Here is a 19,230-nt window from a genome sequence, read left to right on the forward strand (position 1 = left end):
ACGGGGTGTTAAATTTAACATACTTATGCACAGGCAAAACCAAACACTCTTCCCCAACCTTTAAAAGGAAACATTTCTAATATAATATTAAACAGCATTTCCCTTTCATACATCCTGTTACCAAAAGAGGTTAAGTGCTGACTGAAGCTCTTTGAGAACATCCAAATCAGCAATCAGATCTATTCTTTTCTGGAAAAAAAAAAGAATATTAATTAACATTATATTAATGGATGAGATTACCTTTCCTTTAAAGATTACTACAGAACCAACCACATTACAATTATTGCAACATACATCTCAACTTTACTCTGTAAACTTGCTCATTTTTTCTTCTTCCTGCACATTCTGCCAATCATAACAACAATTTTCTGTCTGGGACATTCCAGTCTCATACCAAATGCACATTTTTTTCCTCCTATCCTTGTTATTTACTCCCTTGCATCCATATACCATAGTGTTCCTGGTCTTCTAATTAAATGCCTTTCCACATCTTTTCTGTAGTTTTCTGTTATTGCCCACTGCTATAGAGATGTGATCATGTGAAAATTCTGAAGGTAAGTACTTCTTTACTGTAATAAACTGATGCTTTACTCAGAAGGAAACTGTAATTCATATACAGTTCACCGTACGAACTGATTTAATGGCAAACATAATGTGCAAACTAAACATGCTCATATATGTCAGTATTTTAACATAAACATGGAAATACATATTGTTCAGATGTTACGCATGTAGGCTAGTATATATGTACACATATTGATATGAATGCCCATGTGTCTATTTCCTTCTATATTCAAGTGTACAAATGCATACAAATAGATCTGCAGAAAAATGCAGACACACCTATGTGTACACACTCCAAAAGCACCCTACACCTTTAGGTGGCATATACAGAGCTTACACTGACACGCCGTTAAGGAACTATGTAATATCCTCACAAATGTTAGCTACTTCCAAGACAAGCTAAAAAGTAACTCCAAAACTCTGAGTGAATAATATATTTAAATTAGTAACTTAATGTTAACCACAAGACTGAGTTCTGTGAAACCGCTCATACTCACAAAGTAAACACCTGATTTTGATACAACGGACTCAAACTGAGGTTCATAGATTTCGAGTGGTATCATGAACTGTCATGGAGAGAACTGAGTATATCCACAATATGTAAGATCAATTAAGGTCTGTTATAAATAGCATCAGTTAACCTGTGATCTGTCACATCTGTGCATCAGCAACACTACGTGGATGTAAGCAAGGCCAGGATTTGGCCCGCTTGGCTCCATTTCCGTGTAGAGCAACCAAGAGGTCAGCTTCAGTATTCATGCATTCAACGCCAGCAAGCTCCATACAGTGCTCACAGGCACAGTGGCAGCAATTTCCTATTTTTAAAACATCAGAGAAGCATGAACAATTTGTGAATTTGAGCTGCTATGGTATTATTTGAAGTCACTGCTGCCTTCTTTTCTTTTTTTTTTTTTTAAGAAACAGATATTGAAAATATCCCAGCTAATAATTTCATTCTGACACTCGAGTTTAAAAGGTTAAGTTACTATCTGAAGAAAGGTAATCTGGCTGCCTTTCACAGCAGCCTGCAAGCTCTGCAATCTGCATAGAGAGGGGCATTTGTCATCATTAGCTGAGCAGTGACAGCTGGCACCTAGGGTGTCCCAGATTCAAGAAGTGGCAAAGGCACTCTTTTACCTTAAGTTGCCATTAAGTATACCATGCTTCATAAGGAGCAATATTTTATTTTTGTTATAAAGCATGAAATAACAGCAGTGAATGCATCTGTATTTTCTTTGGCACGGAGAACGGGCTAATACACAATTAGCAGTCGCCTTTAGACAACAAGACACCAGGTTTACTATATGAGCAAACATCCAATTCATGTCACTTGAAAATAACAATTGGCTCAAAATTGGGGCAGTATATTTTCCTTCAAAGGTATTTCAGACTGATTGATTTGTAAATTTTATTTATGGACATGACAAATCATGAATAAAACACATTTTTTAACTAGAGGTTTAGCACCGTCACTTCAAGCTAGGAATGCCTAATTACTTAAAACAGACAGGTTTTAGATACAGGAAAAAATTAGTCCTACACTGGCATACAAGCTAATGCAGTACATCAATGTTTTGAAAGAATACCTGATGGAGCACTATTTTAATAGCAGTATTAGAAACTTAAAGTATATTCTTAGAGTGTATTTAACAGTTAAGTTTGCCGCAATTTTTTTTTCAAAACTGTTCCATGAGATTTTGTAAATGTATTAATATTTAAGAGACCATTTAATAAACAGAACGTGTAAAAGTTTATGAAAGAAGTCATGTTCATATTGCTATCAATTATTCAATCTACGAAAGACTGAAGAAATGGTTTATAAATATTAAAAGACCCTGATTTGGTTAATTTTACAGAAGCAAAATACAAAGCTAAAAACTAATATATCTTGACATTAAAAAAAAAAAAACAACGAACAAACAAACAGAATTTTTAAAAAGAGAAGAAAAAACCTCATTTCTCCACAGTCTCTCAAATTTGGAAACATAATCCATAATGCTAGATTTTGCATTATTATGTAAACTAGTTTTTCACAAATAAAACTAATTTTTGTGTTAATGTAAAATCTATGCAAATACATGCAGTCATTTATCAGGAAAGCTGACAAGCATTCCATATTGGAGAGGGAAAATGAAACTGCCTCAAGAATAGAGGCAATTAATTATTTCTGTATTTTCTCTTCCTCTGTCTTGAGGCACAAAAGTTATCCATCCAGTTAAAACGGCAAATGAAATAAAGAGATTTTTTTTTATTTAAACACATATGGCTTTTGCCTGCAATACTGATCACCACAAGGTCTACAGATGCCCGTGGCTAAATTGTACACTGGCAGATGCACACAAGGGAAAACTGTGTTAATGCAGCGTGGTGAGCAAAACAAATGAAGAACTGCATTTCAGGGGGGGTGAGGGACAGAAGACTTCCTTTACTCCATCTATGCAGTTTGCCTACCACGAGTGGATTAGGTTAGTTATAAATTTAACCTGAAAAGTTTTTTCTCACCTCTATGTCAAAAATCTAAATAGTACACGTAGAAGAAAACATCCACACAGTTTTGTGAGGTACAGATTATAAATAATGGGTTTGCCAAGATAAATGGTTATATTATTTCACCTTTACAATTAAGGACTAATAGTACATAATGAATGTACTCACAGAATATAATGAGAAAACTGTTGTCCAACATACTTGCTGTCATTTTTTACCTACTGAAAGAAGCAATCTCTTGAAGTGTAGCTGAAAATTACAAGCATTATGGTATAACCTAGCATATGTGATATACTCTCGTGTGCTGATAGACTCTCAGTGCTAGTCTGAGTTCTGCATTTGTTAATTGTTCCTTTCTATAAGGTTATTTTAAAAAATGGAAGCCAAAATTAGCTAGTTCATTCCTGGAAACAATTTGCAGAAGAAAACAAGAAATGGAGATGGTAAAACATTCTCTGAAAATAAGACAGAATCATAATGATTACAGAAACTTCTCTCTTAATAGGCCTGTACACACTGCAGAACTTTAAAATTACCACTTTAATGACCAAGTGAAAAATAGTTACTAATATATTTACATGTATCTTGAGTACATCACATCACACAAATTCCCCCCCTTAAAATCAGTGTTGACTATTTTTTTTTTCTGGAAGTTTCCCTGTAAATAAAGAAGATTCAGAAATGTTAAATAATACCGAGATCTCCTTTGCCCCATCTAAAACTAAGGAGACTTAAGAGAGAACACTGCCACTACCCTAACAGATAAACTGTAAGTTTTTTTCTTCTTTACAATGGCACCAATGTATTATAAGCAGTAATATGCTCAAATGGCAAAATCTATTTCTACTATTAAGACAAATCAATAGCAACATTCCTTTAAGATAAACAGATATTTCCATAAGCAGTTAGTATTTCTCTTTCAACAATTGTATCAGAGACGTACGAAATTGCAAGACTACATGTTACTCCTGTAGTCTTTCTCATTTCAATGACACTGGCACTATATCACAAAGGACCCAGTTCTCTATATCCTATCCTAGAGCTGGGCTGAAAAAAGGGTAGGGAAAAGTAAGAAGGACAGTAGGTGATCTAGGTTAAATTTTCAAACCCAAGTAAGAGGAAAATTAGAGTGATTTTCTGCTCCTAATAAAAGACTCAATTCTCCCCTAGATAAAATATTACACCCTACAATGACAATGTTCTATCAGTTAAGAAAAAAAAGGTTCAGAGTAGTGGTGGGAAAATCAATACATTTTAAAGGCCAAAAGATCTAAGCATCAAGTTTTTCCTGAAGAGATCTCTCCCCTTCTTCCTTAACTAATAAATTGGTTGACATGTTTATATCACAGTTATAACTGGGATATTTTAGGACCAATGAATAAGTGTTTTTAACAAGTAGGTTGCTTATATTTAAAACTGTTAAAAGATTCCCTACCTATTGGGAGTTACAAAAATAGTCCAGAATACGCAAAAGTACATGAAAAACACAGTTCTGAGATTTCAAAAGCATGATCTTTGATTCCTTTCTCTCAATAACCTCACCCTCCTCGTAAAGGCTTCAGAGCAGATTAGGGAAAGCATTTTTGTGGAAGCATCGTGTTAAAAATATGGACAAAATAGCACTGTCCTTTCTCAAGAAGCTAATTCAACACTACTGCTAAAACACAATGAAATTAATAGGGAAGTTCTGCTTGACAGAAGAGCAGATGTTTGGGCCAAAAACTTATTTCCTCACCAGTGCACTATTTGATTCTTTAGATATCTTAAAGACACACTTATTTCATACTGTTCGTAAGTTAGCCTCCAAGCATTATCCCACTTTGGCCCTAATCCCTTAAATAACTGCCCATGCACTTAACTGTGAGCCCAAAGTAGCTCCTGACCTCACCAGAACCAGCTGAATCTTTTGCTAACCATGTGTGCATTGGCAGGATCAAGGCCTTCATAAGGTTCAATGAAACGGATTAATCACTCATGACCAACTCACTCAACTCCTCCCCTCACCATTATTTGGAAAGAAAATAACAGAAAGCTATACACTACATTAAAAAATAGAAGTCTGCATTGAAATATGTTAGGCATGTCTTTTTATAGCTAAATCAAGATAAAGTGAGTTACACAGGTAATTTACCATACCCACACCATAGAAAGGGGAGAGGACAAGTTTCATTTTGAGTTAGTTAAGATGCCCCAACTATTGGCAGCATGAAAATTTGCAATAAACACATAACTTGACAAAAATGTATATGAAAAGATAATGCTTACTTACAGCTTCATATAAGCTAGTGTTCAAAGACATTAAGCAACCTGTTTTCTGATTATTTCAACAGGTCTAGCAGCTACCTACAAGATGATGTAGTTTAGTTTGCCTGCCGATATGAAATCAGTTTACCAAAAACCACCAGTCAAAAAAGTAAGTATGTTCAAGACATACCACCCTCCCAGTTCAATGGGCTGATAAGATGTTGATTTACTCATAAAATATAGCATGAACAAGCTGAGTGACACCATAATTTATATAACGATACATTTCAAATGCTCCCACACTTCAGTTTCGACTTCCATTTTCCAATGCTCCAGACATCTCTCAGACAACGTGTTCCAAGGCTAGAAGTTACCAAGGGGAAAGGTTAGTTTAGACACAAAGTCTTTGGAAGCTGCTCATCCAACACATACAGCTTTATTTTCAAGGTCAATGTTGAATATTTTCAGTCATTTAATCATATACAGCATGCGAGAGTAATGAGAGTTCTGCAGTGTTGGATGACCCACTACGGATGTAGTAGATTAAAAGGCGCTAATCCCCACTGATTCCACTCTTCTCTTGCAGTTCAGCAGAAAAGAGCATTCTGCAAGCAGGAGATCTTTTTTTTTTTAAAAAAAAAAAACAAAACCAAAACCAGTGTTGAACTGCTTAAATAAAACGCTGTACTTCAAGGAATGTCTGGCTTTGGAGAAGCTGATGGAGAAGAGAACCAAATGAATAATTCAATGCATTTTTTCCCTGCTTGAATGTTTCTGTGGTTCTAGCTAAAATTAGAGTTGCGCAAGCTCTATGTTTACTTTTGAGATGTAACTTTTTAAAGAAAACAAACCAATTACTTTTTTTTTCCCCTTAACAGATTGCAGATTAGAGGAACTTAAAGTATTAACAGTTCATCTGTAAGACCTAGGATGACCAAGCCCAACAGTAATGCAAACTCTTTTCATGATGTTTTTAATTTTATTTTTAATGGGAAGAGAATACATACACATGTTAAATTTAACACTAATGAATGCTAATTGTGTACTGTAAAAAGGAGCTATACCATATTTTTTTTTAAAAAAAGTAAAAAAAAACATTTGTAGAAAACTGTAGATATAGCAAGAAAAATGTTTGTGTACCTCCTTATACAGAAATTTCTACCCAAAAATCTAAGTAATGAAGTGTATAAGTTCATTACAATTGCACTTTTGCAAACACTACAGCATCTTACATTTAAACTTAACTTTTCATTTGTTCCTAAATTTGAAAGGGTAGTCAAAAAGTCAACTACAAATAAGAACACAGAAAATTCCAGGTACCATCAACTTCTATCTCAAAAAAAAATGATGCTGCCTATTTCATGTAATGTGACACTTAGAGCAAACACGGCACAAATATCTGTCTTTAGTTTTCCTACTTGAAAAAAAAAAAAAAAAGTAAATTTATTGTTGCTGGCAGGATGATATGGATGAAATAACCAGGATGAATTGAGGGGGGAAGGGGAGAAAGAGAGCCAAGAAATCAGATACATTCAATGAGCCTTCAAACTCACTCCAGGAGTAGGGATAAATAATTTAATCAACTCAGCTTCATTTTTTTCCTAGCTCCCTAGCGCAAAAGGCAGATATTAAAACATAAAACTTTAAAATTCATGAGCAGTTGTGTGTGGAAAAACTATCACTATATAATAAGAAATATAAAGTGATATCAATGCAAGCACTTTGTGTGCATGCGCATCTGCATGTGCACTTTAACACACACTTTTCACCATATGAAAAGGAATTATTGGTGAAATTTATGGATGGTGACTTTCTTTTCTTTCTTTTTTTTTTTTTCAAATTACATTTTGGGGATGTACCTGCAGTCAAAGATTTTCAACATCATTTGGCTTTTTGGCTAACATGAGCACTACGTGACAAGGCACTGTAGTTTGAAAGATTTGAAATAACAAGCAGAGTTCAACATACGCTGCTATAGTACCCCCTAATTAGGGGAAAATATCTAGAAAACAGTAATTTGGTAAAAGTCACCAATATCATACGGTACCTTTATCGTGACAAATGATCAATCACCATTTTAATGAGGTGATTTTAATCTCAATTTTCCAGAACAACTCAATACATATAAAAATAAAACTCAGTGATGGAAAGGTGTTCCTTACTTTTATAATTTACGAAGGACACGTTAATAACTGCAGAGGAAAACTACCTGCAGTAAGTGGTCTGAACCTTCGAAAATATTAATCTTTTCTATCATATATAGTCAGATAGATAATCATTCTCGGAATCTAACCAAGCCAACAACTTCTTTTCATGTTAAACGATCAGGTCACCTTAGCAAGTTACATTTCAGTGGTCGACTGATGTCAACGATGCCTAAATCCCCTTTTTTTTTTTTTCAAACTATCAACTGTTTGCTCTGTATGTGTGAAATGAAATGATGTAGTGAAGTCAATAGCAACCTTTAGTGCTAAACATCGCCCAGCCAAGGTTAAGGCTCGTATTTCCCACAGCTACCAAGATACGATAAATACGTATAACCTGCATTACTTGATATCATAGGTTAATCTTCGTATTATATATTGAAAGTTCTGATTTAGCATATAAGACGCAATTTTTATTTAAAGTAATTCTGACAGGTTATGAAAATTAAGACCATTGACAGCTTAAAGGTACGATTTAGCGCCTTTTGCCTTTAGAAACTGGATTTGCTGAGCTAAAACCCACGGGGCAAAAATAAACAAAACCTCGCCCGAAACATTTCCGTCCTTAACGTGTAGCTCCGAGGCAGCTGAAGGGACAGGAAAGCTGAACTGGGGCCGGCGCGGCCCCTCTGCACGGAAAGGGCTGTTCCCCTCGGCGGAGACGGGAGGCAGGGACAACCTTTTGTCCGCCGCCTTTAACTTTCGTTTTCACACGGCGCTGGTGTGTAACCTCGCGGGGAAGGAGCTCCTTCTTATTTAAATCGCAAAGAGGCCGCCCCCGACAAGGCAAGGCCGGAGGTTCCGCGCCGGCCGGGGCCGTTCTTCCCCCGCCCCAGGCGGTCCCCGGGACCCCCCGCTGGAGTTGGCCTCAACTTCGCTGCTTTTCTTTCCTGCTCCGGCCAACGCCGCGCCCGTGTCTGAGGGCAGGGTGCGATCGCCATCGCCCCCGGCCCCGAGGGGCGGGCGGGCGGGCGAGACTCGTCCCGGGCCTCGTCGGTGCCTCCCCCGCCCCGCCCGCCGACGGGGCCCGCTGCAGTGCCGCCGTAGCCGGCTGCTCGGGCCGCCTACAGCCCGCGGAAGGGGGGAGAGGGCCGGCCCCCGCCCCCGCGGACAGGTTCCCTGTGCACCCCTGCGGAAGCAGCGGGGAAGCGCCTGCCTGTCCCGTCGGACCCAGCGAGGGCCCCCGTGACTGCCCGGCGGGGGGAGCCGGCCCCCGGGAGCCCCCCGCAGCCCAGCAGGGAGGGGGGGCAGCGGCCGGCGGAGGCGGCTGGGGAGGTGCCGGAGCCGGGCGCGCTGTGCGGACCTGCCGCGGCCGCGGAGAGCCACGCGTGTCCCGCCCGCCGCCCGGCCGGGAAACTGCCCGGTGGAGGGAGAAAAGCCTGGGGAAAACCAGCTCCTGTTTGGGCGAAACAGCCGGGAAGCGGCCGCCGCTCCGCCGACGGCGCTGCGGCCGAGAAGAGGGAAAGCCTCTTCGGGACGAGTTGTCACCTGCAGTTTTTCAGCAAGGAGCCCCAAGACAGCCTCCAACCCTGCTTTCCTAACGGGCAGAAACCGATTCCTGCATCAGCTTCCTCCCAGGAAGCGGCGCGAGGAGCACCGGCAGAAACGCCCGCCCGAGCGAGCCAAGCACCAAGTCAGAAATTCCCCGCTGTGTGCAATAAAGTTGGTGGCACTAATGCATTGAATAAATGTCGTGAGATGTTCTTTGCCTTATGACTTCTCCTTGGCGATAGATATGCCTGTGACAGTTACTTTAAGAATTAGTAATCGGGCAGTAAAGATTCCAAGCGATTAAAAGCTTTGCTGCCTTTTTTTTTTTTCTTAAAATGCATATATATTTAGGCTTCTTTTCAAGTGAAGCTCAGTAAATGCGGCAAAGCAGAAGAGTTTTCCACTCCAGCTTATTTGCAAATAAAGGTCCTGATTACTAACACTAAAGGTACCGAAGGAGAAATTCGCTAATTGCACACCACATACATACGAAACCCCAGACTGTCAGATGAGTAGCACGCCAGCGTGTTTGCAGTCTCTAGCATCCCTCCCGTGTGCGCATTTACTAAACGCAGCTTGCTAGCAGGGCTCGCCCTGCGATCCAGGTTTGAAATTAATAGGTACTTTTAGTGCGTCCCAAAAAGCAGCTGAACATCCACTCTTCACCACGTATTGGAGCGCTAGAGAGAATGTAAAAACGAAGCTAAGAATTGGCAGATGAGATTTACCGTTCATATCTGCTACTTTATTTCTGGAGGGAATGTGAAAAAGACCTGACAGATACGCTTAGCGATTGATTCTCCCTTCAGAAGTTACAAACACAAAACGCAAGGCAGAGACAATGCCGAAACGCATTAAACCTCAAAATCGATTAGAGCCCGCCTGAAAATCTTTTAAAACAATAAGCATCGTGGACTTTTGCGTAATATTTTATTCCAAAGGACACTAAATTTGCCGTGAATCTGCTGCCTTGTTCACCGGCCGGTTCACGAGAGAGAGGAAAAAAAAAAGCAAACAAAAAAAAAAAAAAACAACAAAAACCAACCACCACCAAAAAACAAAAACACACACAAAAAAACCAAACAACCAAACACCAACAACTTCTCGCTTGCCGTTAAAGACAACTATCAGGAGGAAAGGACAGCGTGATGTGCCGCCAAGTGTGAGTTAATGAATTCACGGCTCCGCTGCTGCAGGAGCGAGCCCGGCCTGCAGCTCCCGAGCTGATGGATGCCCATCATACACCTGCATTCCCGCCTCGGCCGTGGGCAGCCACGTAGGGATTCAGCGCGGAGCGGCAGGGTTTTGCCAAGTCCTTTCGAAACGTCAATACCCTTCAAGTTACACCCAGAGGAGAGCGATTTCTCTTGATTTCCGAGCGTACAGATGACCGGGGCGGTTTTTTTCTGCCAGTAACCTTCTACCTTTCTGTATGTGCCTGCGTGCGTGTGCGTGTGTGTGTGTATACATATCTATCTCCTAGAGAGGGATTAATTAGACGGGTTTGAGCTGAAAGAGGCTGCAGTGACGAGCCCAGTGGCGATTGGCCGCCCGCCTGCCTGGCCCTGCCTTTATAATTTCCACACGAGTGCATCTGGGCTCTTATACAAACCAACAGCCAGCTTCTTCTGACATATACACACACACACACGGCACTTTTTTTCCACCATCTGATTAACCGCCCGGCGCACACGCAGTGATTACTACGGGAAAACATAAATAAATACGAAGAGGTTTTATTATTTTTACTACTGGAAGCCTCGCTGTGTCTCAGTGCAACTTTTGTTTTTCTTGCTGCTGGGGAAGGTGCAGCTCTCGATGCTTTCCTCTCACTCACGGACCCTTTAAAAAAAGGGGGAGGAAAAATATCGCCCCCTCCAGTCCCCCGCCCGCCCCCCCTCCCGCCCCCCCACCGCCACACACACTTCAAGACGGCTGATCTAAAAAAGCAGGAAGAGAGCATCTGAGGAGCAGCAGCCCCAGCGCATTTTGAAAAAAAAAAAAACAAAAAAAAACAAACCCAAACCAACTCCATTTGTTACATTTCAGAGTGCGGCAGCCTGTTTCTCCTCTGAAGTTGGCTCCAGCCTTAGCAGCCGCATTGGATCCCACAGCCTATTGCGAGACTCCGGTATACAATCCGGATCTCTGCCCCAACATGATCGCGGCCCAGGCCAAGCTGGTGTACCATCTGAATAAATACTACAACGAGAAATGCCAAGCCAGGAAAGCTGCCATCGCCAAAACGATCCGCGAAGTCTGCAAAGTGGTGTCGGACGTGCTGAAGGAGGTGGAGGTGCAGGAGCCTCGCTTCATCAGTTCCCTGAACGAGATGGACAACCGCTACGAGGGGCTGGAAGTCATCTCCCCCACGGAGTTCGAAGTCGTGCTGTACCTGAACCAAATGGGGGTTTTCAACTTCGTGGACGACGGCTCCTTGCCGGGCTGCGCGGTGTTAAAGTTAAGCGACGGGCGCAAGAGGAGCATGTCCCTCTGGGTGGAGTTCATCACGGCGTCTGGCTACCTCTCCGCTCGCAAAATCCGGTCCAGATTCCAGACTCTGGTGGCCCAAGCCGTGGATAAGTGCAGTTACAGAGACGTGGTAAAGATGGTGGCGGACACCAGCGAGGTGAAGCTGAGAATCAGGGACAGGTACGTGGTGCAGATCACGCCGGCGTTCAAATGCACGGGGATCTGGCCGCGGAGCGCTGCCCACTGGCCGTTGCCCCACATCCCCTGGCCGGGACCCAACAGGGTGGCGGAGGTCAAGGCGGAAGGCTTCAACCTCCTGTCCAAGGAATGCCACTCGCTAGCCGGCAAGCAGAGCTCGGCCGAGAGCGATGCCTGGGTGCTGCAGTTCGCAGAAGCCGAGAACAGACTGCAGATGGGCGGCTGCAGGAAGAAATGCCTCTCCATCCTCAAAACCTTACGGGACCGTCACCTGGAGCTGCCGGGCCAGCCCCTGAATAATTATCACATGAAGACTCTGGTTTCATACGAGTGCGAAAAGCATCCCCGCGAATCGGACTGGGACGAGTCGTGCCTGGGGGACCGGCTCAATGGGATTTTACTGCAGCTCATCTCCTGCCTCCAGTGCAGGAGGTGCCCGCACTACTTCTTGCCCAACTTAGACCTCTTTCAGGGCAAACCTCACTCGGCCCTGGAAAATGCGGCCAAACAAACGTGGCGACTGGCTAGGGAAATACTTACCAACCCGAAAAGTTTGGAGAAACTTTAGGGGGTGACTACGAAACCGGCCCGACCGATAAATCTGCTTATTTCCCGATGAAGTTTAAGCTGCCTCCTGTTCGAAAAGTCAAGTATTTCCACCTGACAATGGAAACCGTGTTCTCTTTTAAGAAAGGAATATAGCTTACGCTCTTCGCAAAGAAAAGCAAATAAGAACAGCAAGTATCGTTCCTCTTATCTTCGTCACAGTTTTGCAGTTCCCCGTGAAAAACAAAAACAAAAAACAAAACAAGGGGAAAAAAAAGAAAGAAAAAAAAAAAAAAAAGCAAGTATGCTACCCGGAAAGCAAAATTGGCTGTAATTTAACATGATTGTGACCATTCCGCGTAGAAACGGCACCAACGGATTATAACAAAACCCGGTATTTTTATGTAAACCTTCTGTGAGTAAAAGCTATTTGGATATGCCATCTGAACAAACCCTATTGTACCTTTTAATTTGTATCAAGTATTGTGATCTCACATTGTCTTTGAAATTGTGGATGTTGGTATTTTGTGATTTGGTGAACAGACGTTAAATTGCCATTTTGGATACTTCAAGGACATTTTCTGCTAAAGAGAAGATACCGTTTAAAAAGGTAGATTTTATCATGGTACTTTTGTTAATTGTCTTTTGAAGTGTCTGAACTTAACAAGTTTACATTTTTCGTTTCATATATATTGCTTGTTCTATTTCTAACATTCCATAAATATACTTGAAATGTTATTTAAATATATTCAAAAGAAATTTGGATTCTGCTTATATAATAACGCTTGAATATTGGAATTATATATTTGAAAATGCACTTGAAATACACTGGATAATTACCTTTTGTGATTTAGATTTTAATTTCTGTTGCTGATTTATTTAATTACAAGCTAATAAATGAAGTAAAATGCATATGGGTAAGCGTTTCAATACCAGATCAAGTTTTCTACTTGAAAAACCAGAGGCAGCTGCATTTTGTCAATTTTGCCTTTCTGTTGATAGTTGCTTAAATCCTGCAAAGCAGCAAACTTAAGGGCAGCCGCCTGATTTTGCACGTTGAATAGTTTTGTAGAACAGGGAAACAGTGGTGGTACAAACACGTTAGAATTTAGCTCCAGATGACCATCAGCAACTGTCAGACACCGATGTAGTTATTAATGCAGTAACACTTTTTTAGCCGTCAGAAAGAGAAGAAATCTGTTTTCCAAAGGTTTACTACATAGCGCTGATGTGTTTCTGCTCAGTTTTGAACAAAGCTGAGGGAACACAACACATCCCTGAAGCAGCCAGTGTACCGAATAAGCAGTGAGCCCGATAAAAGCAGCATTTTGGCGCAAGTAGTAATAGAGAAGAAAATAAAATTTATAGGTGAAAGGTTCAAGCCGGCACCAATAAAGTGAACAACAATATTACTTCTGACCTACAAATCCGTTATGAATGGGATAAGACTGCCGGTTGCACTCCCAGAAATCAAGCCCCTGCGCTCCCAGGGCATTCAGAGGGAATAACATGTACGTGCCTACAAAACTGCCAGCAACCCGAAACTCCCTCTCCGTGCCGCAGTGCCTGGTCCTTCCCCGTGCGCGTTTCTTTAAAAAGGCTTTAAAAGCAAAACGCAAAATAACAACGCGGATTTTCTGTAGTACCTTAACAGTCAACAAGTGCTGAAAGAGGCCGATCGCCTCTGTAACACCCACTAGCAACTATTTCCAGTGAGACCACTTTAACAAAACCGTTATACCCAGCGATTGTGACAGAATCTTTTTTTTTTTTTTTCCCCAGCACTGAGAAGAAAGTTTCGAGTTTGAGAAATTATCCGTCAAAGAGAAATCACCTTATTACAACCACATTCAGATGAGGTCGCTAGCATTTTCTTGGAAATTATTTATGATATTTCTGCAGGAAAAAAAAAAAAAAACAAACCTCGAAGTCTTTGTAAAAATACCTCCTATATTTTCTCCCTTCTAACATTTCCCAGCCCCATAACAAAGAAATAAAGAAACAGTGATAAGAATAAAAAGAGATGCGGGGGAGAGGAGCCCTGTAACGAAGGTCCCTCCCGTCTGCTCTCCCCCCACCCCTCCCCCGCGGCAGCCCCCGCTCCGCTCCCGCGGGGAGGGAGCCACGCAAAGGTTTCTGCCCAAGTCACGCACCCTGGCTCTGCTGCAGCTGGGCTCAAGTTTTTCGCGGAAGAGGGGAGGGGGGTGGGGGGGGGCGGCGCTGGGGAGTTGGTAGTAGTAAATGACTTCAGAAAAAAAAAAAAACAACCCAGAGCTTTCCCAGGAATCAAGTCTTGGGTACGTGCCTATTTCCCCTTCCATTCCCCCGCCCCAGAAAATAAGCATTAACTTGCATTTCAGCAGTGTTTACTCAAATGCGCCGTGTTTTCTTATACGGGAACTAACGTTCTTGAGATAACGGGATTCTCCGCTATCCTCGGAAGAGGTAAAACCCTCCGCTGTAGCTCGGGAGCTCTGCGGGCTGAGACTGCTGCTCCCTCCAGGGATTTCAGAGCAATTGGCTTAACTACTAAATCTGACCGCCTCCATACAAAGGCACTGAGCGAAAGGCTGTTGGAAAACGCGCACGCTGCCGTAACAGAGGATTTAACATCATTAATACATAGCGCTTCCCCCCCCCCCCCCCCCCCCCCGATAAAACGCAGCAAGAGGCAGCAGACGGAAGCGGAGTTTGGAGGGAGGAGGCGGCCCCGGCACACGGGGGCTGGGACCGGGGACAGGACCGGGACCGCGCACTCACCTTGGGGTCGATCTTCTTGAAGGCCTGGTCATCCTCGTCCACCTCGAAGTAGATTTCGGTGGTGGTGATGGAGAGCGTCCCCTTGGCCACCACCACAGGGGCGATAAGCTGTGCCGGTGTGCTGAGCACCACGGGGCCTGCAAGGCAACGGCAACCGCGTCAGCTCGGAGCCTCCCGCCCCATCCCATTCCCGGTGGCCTCGGTCCTTCCCCGTCCTTCCCTCCACCACGCGAGACCCCTCACAAGCTCTGCCCGCAGACCCCCGTGTCCGTCCCCCTCCTGCCCGCCGTCCGCAGCCGGGAGCCAAGCGGGTTTGTGAGCTCCAGGAGGGGGGTTGCGAAAGAAATCAGCCGGCAGCGAAATTCAGAGGGGTTAGAGGGGAAAACCAGCTGCCTCTTAGAAATAGGTCCCTTCTCTTTTGGTGCTCTTTCGCTCCTCGTTAACGCTGCCGATGTTTATGTGCGAGAGCGGCCGCTCCTTACACCCAGCTCCGGCCTGGTCCCCGCGGCCTGGCCTGCAACCCGCAGCCCCTGCCCGCCGCCCCGACCCCCCGAAGCTTGGGGGCATTGTTTTTAACTCTGGGGTCTGGACCTCAACTCCGAAAGTATCACGAAATATTGCCTTTTTTTTTTTTTTTTTAAACCTACTTCAGTACCACACGCACACAAAGGCTAGCATCGTTAAGTATATTTACGGCAAGATCATTTTTAATTTCAACTTGCTGTCGCGTAATCCTTTTAAAATTACTGTAACAATATTTCGCTCAAGTATATTCCTTAACGAGACGCTTGCATGGGCACCGAAAAGATGGGATGGGGAAAACCTATTGTAAAAGGCAGCTTTCTCCGCACAAACTGTTAGGTTTTAATTCAGGAAAAAAACCTTCTGCTTTAACTCAAAAGACAACAGGGGATCACTTTTTCACCATTTTATCTTCAATATGAATGCAATCTACCATTAAAGGCGACAGTGTCGGTGTTTAGGAAGCTCACTTGCTCTAATTAAAAGAAAAGATTAAATGTAAAAAAAACTCTTCTAGATTTAACCACTAAAGCATGTAGGGTAATTTGTAGACACATCTATAAACACACGCATCCACATGTGTGCACAAACACACGTCTGACATCCCAGTAATAAAAGCCTGAATTCTGAGCAACTGCGTATGGCATCCGATGGGCGCACCTTTCAGAAACTGGCAGACCGATCATCCCAGTGAACGCTAAAAAGGGTTTGGTGGGTTTATGCAGCTAAAATCTCCTCTGCAGTAAGGCAGACCTTGCTGAGATGGCAGAGCGTGCCTGGGGATGCTTCCAGCTGCTGTCTTCTCTGGGGACGAAGGCAGCGCCTGTCCGGAGGGCCTGGTGCGGCCGAGGCGAGGCCTGGGCTGCAGCTCGCACCAGGGCTAACAGCCATGGAGGCAACCTTTCCTCCTCTCCCAGCACCGCATGCACACTTTACTACCAGATCTTGCAAGCTACACTTCAAATTACTCACTGAGCCCAAATTAGTCCTGTATCGGCGCATCTAACTGTCATGTTGTTAATGTTTTACTTTACTGTAACACCCAATCTGAGACCGTATTGCACAATGTTTTGTCATTTACACTGCAAAATAAATAAAGAGGAAGGCATGGATTACTGTGTGTACAAGGGGAAGCTAAACTGCACAGTTTCAGTGACAGCTTTCAGCAGCCCAGCGTGGCAGGCTGGATAATATTGATACAAACTCTATTTTCTTTCATTTTATTGTTTTCCATCTCCTAATAAACTGGGGTAGCCTCTTGACCCCAGTCAGCTGATCGGAATCACATGCGCCAGCCTTGCTCTGCTGCTCTTCTCGTCTTGCCTCCATCTTCTCTCCCTCCCTTCGCGGGGAGAAAGGAGCCGAGCTCAGGCAAATCCAGCCTAGGCGAGCCCAGCCCAGCCCAGTCGGGGAAGCCCGGCCGCAGGCTCCAGAGGTCAGGGCGATCGATCTGAAACGCCGCTTTAAAACCTCATCAATCTTAATCTAGGTTGCTCAAGTAATTACGCCCGATTCTCTTGTACGATTTACAAGTGGATTTGGGTTTCTATTCCCCAGGCCCCCTTTCTTTGTGTGTACGGGAGCGGGGTGTGGGCAGCCGGCGGCTCCCTGCCCTGCAGAAGCACTTGCCCTCTCAAACTGAGCGGCCCGGTCCTCCCCTCTCCCTTCCCCGCAGCCCAGCCCGCCGCACGGTGATGGGCACTCGGGCCTTTCTGCGGGGAAGAAAAGCGCCTTCGGAAGACGCGTCCGGGAAACGACCAGATATTCTATCATTTTAAGGAGGCGTTTGTGGGCTTTGCTGAATCCCAGCAGGAAGACCATCAATTTAATCCAATTACCTCTTTTCCCTGGTGGTGTTGTGTGGAAAAAAAAAAAAAAAAAAAAAAAAAAAAGCCACTGCTATTTAATGGTCAAAAGGCCAAAACCTATAATCTGACATCCAGGAGAAGACAATAGGTGCACCCCGGCTAGCGGAATGCACTCACGTACTGGAGGAGGGGGCAAAGCTGCAAAAGCAGGGGGTGGGTGTGGAGGGAAAGGGGCCATGCACTCCTTCGCCCCTTACTGAATGCAGGGGAAATGGGGGATTTCTGGCTTCCTCCTTCTCCTCCCGAGAAAAGACTCCCAGGTCTCAGAACGGTACCTTAGCATCTGCCCTGTGCTCCCTAGATTTGGCACCCTAGATTTGTTGCAATGTAAACATGTCAGAGGTATTAAAATGTGACAAGGAATAAGCGTTATTGTACTGTACAGATGAGAACACGTTTGCTTGTATATATTTTTTTTCTTTTTCTCTTTTGGTCAAAAAGAAGCAGAAAGCAAAAGAAACAGTGGTCAAATTATAGGATTTTGGGGAGACAGTGTTCAAACTAAGTTTAAAAAATCTTGGCAGATTTTTTCTTCTCCTGAAAGCACAAAATAAAAAAAAAATCGGTATTAGCAGTGTGTCATTTTTACACTTGTCCTTTGGAAATCTCCAATTACAACTTCCAATTCCATAGCATGTTTAAGGAGCACTGAGTCTTTTTGTTGTAGCCTTCAGGGAGCAAGCCAGCCGCTGAGAGAATACGAAATTAATCCACTACAGCTATAGTGAGAGAGGATTATGTTTTAATCCCCTTTGGGATAGTCTCTGGATTTTAAGGATCCGATATTAAAATGTTTACATAGAGCATAATCAAAATACTGCAGATTTTCCATATGGCACCGAGCTACCGGGAAGCTCTGGGTCCCCTTCCCAAACCCGATTGATACTTTAATGAAACAAAAGGCGGGCGCACCTGAGCCAAGAGCCGCGGGACCGGCTCATTCGCATGCGGGGAAGATAACGAGCTCCGGCGACCGGCCTCACCCCGGCCCCTGGGCGGCGGCGAGCTGCGCTTTTGCGGGGGATGTAAATATTCAGGGATGTAAATATTCACTCCCAGCGCGGCTGCGGCCATCGAGAAGTGAAACCCAGCGGATTCCGCCCGCCCCCGGGGCCGGACTGCCCGGGGCACCGGTACCCGGGGATCCTGCCGCTCCGCAGCCGCCGCCAGCACCGAGGGCTGGGCTCTTCTCTTCCCTCTCAGCTGCGGGGGACAAGGCAACCCGCGGCTGCTCCGCTTCAGCGAACAGCTTGGGGTTCGCTGAGGGGACACGCGTTCAGGGCGCTTGTCAGCCGCCAGGACTCTGCGCAAGAGCATCTCTCCCTAAGGATCATTTCGTTGCCTCTTCTCAACCTCTCCGGAGCGCTCAGGGCGGCCCGTGGCACAGAGGCAGCGACCCCACAAAGAAGTTCTGGCCCTCAAAACCAGACCAGGAGTCACTTCAGATCCACAGGTCTTGTAATCTGTTCAAACGGAGAATTTTCCACTTTGCCTGATCCCTGCGGTCTCCACATGTGATTTACATTTCTAAAATAAACGCTACCGCGCATATACATTTAAAAAATAATATTTCCTTTCCAAAAGTAAATGATTGTGGGATTAGAAGGTCCCAGTGAATACAAGTGGAATGTAACCTCTCTCCTCTCCTCCGTTAATTTTTGTTAAACAGAGGCTTCAGTCCTTGTATTTAGTTCTTGCACCGTAGCTCTTGTATTTTTCAAGTTCAAGTAAAGAAAGTCAATGCAAGTGAGAAGTTCTACCAGGTGAAAGAGTTCGCTGTCTGCTAAAAGCAATACCAGTAAAACTACACCTTTTCAGGAAAGCTCCAAAAGAATGGTATTTTGAACTTATTATTTAAAACATTTTCATAAGCT

The 19,230-nt window shown here is 43.8% G+C and overlaps 2 protein-coding genes across 3 annotated transcripts in view; one reads left to right on the forward strand and one right to left on the reverse strand.

The window, feature by feature from the left end:
- NBEA (neurobeachin) overlaps nt 1-19,230 on the reverse strand; it is a 509,094-nt gene that overhangs the window by 141,209 nt on the left and 348,655 nt on the right. For both annotated transcript variants that reach the window (XM_086771979.1, XM_086771978.1), the window contains exon 40: nt 14,967-15,103. In XM_086771979.1, coding sequence (XP_086628105.1) covers nt 14,967-15,103 — 137 coding nt within the window. The remainder of the gene's footprint in view (nt 1-14,966; nt 15,104-19,230) is intronic.
- MAB21L1 (mab-21 like 1) lies at nt 10,395-13,118 on the forward strand. The gene has a single exon (XM_010119280.2). The coding sequence runs from the start codon at nt 11,149-11,151 to the stop codon at nt 12,226-12,228; it is 1,080 nt and encodes a 359-aa protein (XP_010117582.1). The 5' UTR covers nt 10,395-11,148; the 3' UTR covers nt 12,229-13,118.

This window comes from Chlamydotis macqueenii, chromosome 1 (genome assembly GCF_036417535.1).
Source record: "Chlamydotis macqueenii isolate bChlMac1 chromosome 1, bChlMac1.mat, whole genome shotgun sequence".
NCBI classification, from domain to species: domain Eukaryota; kingdom Metazoa; phylum Chordata; class Aves; order Otidiformes; family Otididae; genus Chlamydotis; species Chlamydotis macqueenii.

Excerpts from the sequence above, each read along its gene's own strand:
- MAB21L1 (XM_010119280.2), top strand. The coding sequence starts at position 11,149 with ATGATCGCGGCCCAGGCCAAGCTGGTGTACCATCTGAATAAATACTAC.